The sequence below is a fragment of the Oryzias melastigma genome, linkage group LG19 (assembly GCF_002922805.2).
Source record: "Oryzias melastigma strain HK-1 linkage group LG19, ASM292280v2, whole genome shotgun sequence".
Taxonomy (NCBI): Eukaryota; Metazoa; Chordata; class Actinopteri; order Beloniformes; family Adrianichthyidae; genus Oryzias; species Oryzias melastigma.
In genome coordinates, this window is record NC_050530.1 from 3886584 (window position 1) to 3892139 (window position 5556).

The 5556-nt window shown below is 36.8% G+C and overlaps 2 protein-coding genes and 1 long non-coding RNA gene across 5 annotated transcripts in view; 2 read left to right on the plus strand and 1 right to left on the minus strand.

The window, feature by feature from the left end:
* The window catches only part of LOC112154080 (FERM domain-containing protein 6), a gene marked incomplete in the record, with an annotated part of 7674 nt that extends 5427 nt beyond the window's left edge, over nt 1–2247 (plus strand). Inside the window, 3 exon segments of the mRNA XM_024284705.2 lie at nt 950–1072; nt 1138–1160; nt 1230–2247. Of these exon segments, the coding sequence (XP_024140473.2) occupies nt 950–1072; nt 1138–1160; nt 1230–1271 (188 nt within the window).
* Nucleotides 1–2825, minus strand: part of LOC112154081 — a 3726-nt gene extending 901 nt beyond the window's left edge. Inside the window, exons 1-2 of one of the 2 annotated variants that reach the window (XR_002920597.2) lie at nt 2600–2825; nt 1115–1245 (exon numbers count right to left, since the gene is read on the minus strand). This is a non-coding gene — a long non-coding RNA (uncharacterized LOC112154081). Of the gene's footprint in view, nt 1–654; nt 930–1114; nt 1246–2599 lie in introns of those variants that run through there. The other variant, XR_004949717.1, reaches the window with a different exon arrangement.
* ghdc (GH3 domain containing) overlaps nt 2429–5556 on the plus strand; it is an 11196-nt gene continuing 8068 nt past the window's right edge. The window contains exons 1-4 of one of the 2 annotated variants that reach the window (XM_024284702.2): nt 2429–2652; nt 2823–3116; nt 4694–5085; nt 5162–5281. In XM_024284702.2, coding sequence (XP_024140470.1) covers nt 2568–2652; nt 2823–3116; nt 4694–5085; nt 5162–5281 — 891 coding nt within the window. In that variant the 5' untranslated portion in view covers nt 2429–2567. The remainder of the gene's footprint in view (nt 2653–2822; nt 3117–4693; nt 5086–5161; nt 5282–5556) is intronic. The other variant, XM_024284703.2, reaches the window with a different exon arrangement.

Below are 5556 nucleotides of genomic sequence, written 5' to 3' on the forward strand. Positions count from 1 at the left end.
AATATTAGCTAAACTCCAGATTAGCTCAAAAACAAACAAAAAAATAAAATAAAATAAAATAAAATAAAAAAAGCTTAGGTTAGCCAAAACAGCTAGCATGCTGCTGAAAAAATAGTTAAACTTCAAAATATCATAAAAGCTGATTATCCAAAACAGCTAGCATGTAAATATAAGCCTAACTCCAAAACAGCTAGCATGTAGCCTAAATCTTAGCTAAACTCCAAAATAGCCTAAAAAACTTGCAAAGAAAAGGCTAAATTAGCCAAAACAGCTAGCATGAAGCTTAAATATTAGCTACACTCCAAAATAGCCCCAAGAAATCGTAGTAAATGGCTCAAAATGCTAGCAGAATGCCCATTTTTAAAACTTTAAAACTGTAACTTTTTTGAATAAATATAAATAATAAAAAGGCAGGAATATTAATCCAGAATAAATCAACTTGAACCTTCAAAATTATACAAGATAAAAATTAGCGAAAGATAACACCGGGCCATTAATAACTATAAAAATAAAGTGATCTGGAGGGCCAATTTGGTGCACTACCAGGTCAGTCGCCTTGTGGTAGAGTGTCCGCCCTTAGATTGGAATGTTGTGGGTTCAAATCCGTCGGCCAAATACTCTAAAGCTTGTAATGGAAGTAAAGGAACGCCGTACCTCCCTGCTTGACACTCGGCATTAAGGGTTTGGATTGGGGGGTAAATGGTCAAAAAATTTTGCCCAACCCTGAGTGGGACAATGTCGGTAATTTGTGATTTGTCTGAGTCCATGTTTCTATGGCAACCAATCTCACCAATCAGGAGTGAGTTTGTTGGAAATCCACACCCCTACCACTTGAAGTGGGCTCTGGAGACTACGTATCTTGAATGACTGTTCCGGATGAGTCAATAAAATATATATTTTATTACATTACTTTTTGTTGTGTTTGTTTTTTAATTCATCCTCCTGCCAGAAGCGAAGCAGTGGATGGATGAAGACTTCGTCGATGACCCTGCGGATGTGCCGTGGTTGGCTGAGCTGCTGTATGGAGTGTCTGTGGATGGACCTTTGGTGTTGACCTCCTCCTGCTGGGCAGGTTAGTCCAAATCTAAAGAGGGCTGTTGTGTGTATGTGTAACCTGACGCCTTTGTCTTTCACCAGCTGTCACTGCGGAAATGACACAGGTGAGCAGAACCTGCAGATCTCTGCAGCTTTGATCCTTCATCACATGCATGACAGTTTTCTGTGTTCAGGTTCTGTGGAGGAGGGCTGCAGAAGAAGAGTCTGTGGACTGATCATGAAGGATTAATCCTATTTCTAAACACAGGAAGAGCAGGAGTTGAAGTTCTGTCATCTATCAAACACAAAAGCAGTTTCAAATCAAAATGTTTGCTTTATTTTGAAAATCATGGATGCAGCTTGCACGTTTTAACACACTCTCTGAGTAAATTGTGTTTTCAGCTTTCATATTGTGACAACTTTTTATGTTTCATTGGTTGTATGAATGAGCTCTTAGATGATTAATAATAATAATCTGTTTCCTCTGAGGACCCTTTCACAATAAAACACATTAAATTGGTTTTGCATTACTGGATGAAGTCTGATATTTAGAATGATTTGAATTTTATTTGTGAAAACACACCAGTGTAATCTGCTTTTATCACACATAAATAAATAAATGTAAATAAGCAGATTATTATATTCATATTAAAGAAAAAAAAGTTAAATTAAGCATACTAGGGGTGGGATCATATCCATTTGCCTTCTCTCACTGCTTTTCAATTAAACTCCATTTGACAAACTTTATATTTAATAGATTCAATATGTCCTGTACTGTATGTATTGTGATAAAATGTCTATGATTAAAAGTAATTACAATGTCATCACTAACGTGTATGTGTTTATCTGCATTTACTTTGACGTTTTTCTATTTTTCACTTAATTTCTGACTTGAGTATCACAACAAAATTGCATATATTTAAGTATAGATGTATTATTCTTTTGTTTGTCTTCTTTAGTTTAGTTTTTTATGTTTGATTTCTTAAAAGTTAATAAACCAAGTCCAATTTTTCAATTTAAACTATTGAATTTATGTTAAAAAAAGATTAGAAAGAAATGTTTTGTAAAAAATTACACATTTTTGACATGAATTAATAAACCGTGTAAAAACGAACAATTTAAATTTAAATTTTTACTCAACGTTTAAAAAAAAAGATATATATATTTTTTAGCGTATTCTGTATGTAAATGAGTAAAATAAATCTTTGAACATTATTTTTGTTACATATTTCATGTCAATATTATTTTAAGTTGTATTTGTTGAGAGGAATACATGAAAATAAGAAGATTTATCTTCGTATGAAACTTTATTTACACAAGTTCTTTTTCCGCTTACGTCTTCACTCGATCCGCCAATCAGAACGTCAGTTTTGATCTAAACACGGAAGTAGCTGGTGTTACTGTTGAAGTGAGATCCATCCTCTGTTAAACAGCTAGAACACGTATTATTTTGGTATTTTAAAAAGGAAAAAATTGTAGTTTGGGTAGTTTCACGTTATTAACTTACGATTTAATCGCATTGCCTTTCGTAAATGAGTTTTCCGTGGATCTACGCGGCACTTACGTTCGGTTTTGCGGTGGTTTCTGTTGCTGTCGCTGTTAATGGAAACAATTTGGGTACGGTTTTTTTTTTTTTTTTAAATAATATTAGAGTAAACATGTTAAAAGGCAAGTTCCATCCTTGCTTCCTGTCTGTGTTGATATAGCTGAAAAGTACCATTATCCGCCAGCGCCCCCTTGTGGTAGCTAAGTGACATTTTTTGTGATATAATGTTTTTTTCCTGCAGCAGCCATGCCACCGGCTGCACCGGTGATTCTCGGCGTCTGCTCCCTGACCGGAATGATTCTGCTGTGGAGAGACATCAGCTCAAAGCTGAAGGGAGACCACCGGACGTGGGGCAGCCTGCTCGGTCAGTACGTGGCCGTGAAGGCCGTGGGGCTGCTGGGCAGGCGGCAGAGAAGGAAGCTGGAGCTCGATACTGTCAAGGTGAAAGAAGCGCAGGAGCAGACGCTGCTCAAGCGGCTGCGTAAAAACGCAGACACGTGTTATGGAAAACAGTACAACTTCAGCTCCATAAAAGGTAGGACTCTAATGGTTTAGTTTAGAATTAATATACAAGCTCATATATTAATAAACATTTTACAACTATTTTTTTAAGTAGTTGCTAAAAAAAAAATAAGTCAAACAAGTGGAATGTTTGGAATAAGAAACACATTATTTTGAAATTAAAGCTTTTATTTTTCTTAATAATGGAGGTGCATAAAAAAATGACAATAAAATGAGGATTTATTCCACTCATGTCTTACAAATTGTGTAATAGACATTTTCAAATGCAGTTTTTAATATAATTAGCAACACTAGTACTCTGAAATGTTTACGGTTTTTCCACTTAGCCAGTATAAAAATTAAATTATAGAACATTAATCTGTGCTTTAGTGTTTGCGGATCTTCAAAGTTACTCGTATTTGTACTATTTTAATATAAACATACTGTGATTTTAGAAAAAAAGCAAATTAAAGTCTGAGATAATAAAGAACTTTTTTTAAAATAATTTTTCAAATGTGTAAAATTTCCTATTTTAAAATGATGTGGAAAACATGGAAAATTATTTTCATTAAATTATTTTATTTTAGCTTCTAAATTCCTATTCCTATTTTATTTATTAATTTTTTTAAGTTTATCATGTTTGCCAAAAAAACTTCCAAAACTCACCTCTGTATGTTATATTCCAGGAAACTTCCTTAAAATTAAGTGTCCTCCCCACAAAAAATTCACTTTTTGTTGTGTCACCCTACCTGCCCCCGCCCTTGCACCCCCCTCCTAATGGCTGAGCAACTCCTATACGCCCCTTATTCTCCCCTCCCCCGACCATGCTGTTTAGAGCTCCACGTGACAAATTAATAAAAAAACACATTCTTTTCAAAATAGCCACTTTATTTTGGTTTAGTCTCCATAGCAACCATTTTATTTTTTGGTCACCTCGAGATGATGAACAAATCTATGTAATTTTTGGAACAATCGGCAAAAGTAAATTTCTGGATTTCCTTGGCAACAGAGGTTTTTTTTTTTAGCCAACCACGCCCACATTGCTAATATGTTCATATCGTATGCCTTATTGTTGTGTTTAGCTTGAGCCATCGATTTATGTTTTTAATTTTCAAAATATTCTGGAAAAAAATGTATGAGTTACAGAGAAACGCTACTTTTGCGAGCTCGCTCTGCTAACGCCGTTCAAAATCTACAACTTCTAATTTTTTCCAAGTAGCTTACCCATGATGCTTGAGGAGTTACAAGACGATAGATTAACATTTCTATGTGTAGAAGGTACTAAATGTGATTTTTTTTATTTTTATTTTTTATTTTGTATTCAAGATGGAGCCTCTTCTCGAGGTCAAAGGTCAATTAAACTTCGTTTGTGGTAGTAGACTTAACCTTGTTAACCTTGTTGTTGGTCCTGTGGCCATCCCATAATAATGTTTTGGTTTCGTTATTGAATATTAAACTATTTTTGGTCCCCATAAGAGTTTTTGACATTTTTTGACAGTTTTTCCTGCATTTTTTGGAATCGCGAAATTGTTAGAAACTTCGGTCCAGGACCGATGCAGGACAGAAACATAAACTGGACTAAATCTGGTTCTGTTTGTGATTGTGTGCCAGATTCTGACGCCTTCCGGGCTCTTCACCCGATAACCACATATGAGCACTATCGAGGACTCATCCAGCGCATTGCAACAGGCGAGCAGAAAGTGATCATTGCGGAGAAGCCGCTGATCCTAGCGATGACTTCTGGGACGTCCGGACCCAGCGCCATGCTGCTCAGCACCAAGGACACCAACACCGAGTTCTTCCTCCAGGGAGTGGCTGTGTGCTTAGATGTTATGCGAGAAGCGTTTCCTGAGACGGACAGCCTTCAGCGCACCGCCAAACTCTTCTACACTCCGACATTTCGCCAATCCGAGGCTGGCATTCCCATCGGACCAAACTCCTCCACGCCGGCGTCTTCCCGCCACATGCTCAACCTTTACACCACTCCGGCTCCAGCCTTTGAGGTTTGTGAAGAATCCGACAGCCGGTCCACCTCGCAGTTCCTGTTCTTCTCTCAGGAAAACCTCTCTGCTCCTTCAGGTTCCCAGCGAGAAGGACACCTTATACCTGCACCTCCTGTTTGCTCTGAAGGATCCCACCGTGGGAACTCTGGAGTCCAACTTCGCCTCAACGGTTTTTTACGCTTTCACTGCCCTGCAGGTACAGGAGTCCCTGTCTCCAAAGATCTGTTTGATGTATCAGAATGGAGCAGAGCAGATACGATCTTTTTCAAACAGCATTTTTTCTTCTACTCCTGATTCATCAAAATTTGTATAAAATAACACTCAGAAATACAATTTTAAGCTTAATTTTCTTTAGACATCCGAAAAATCCTACAATAAGATATTAAAAACTAAAAATCGATATCGCGATATTTCATTTGGCGATATCGATTTAAAATGCTGACAAGAAGTTATTTACAGCATTTTTCGGAC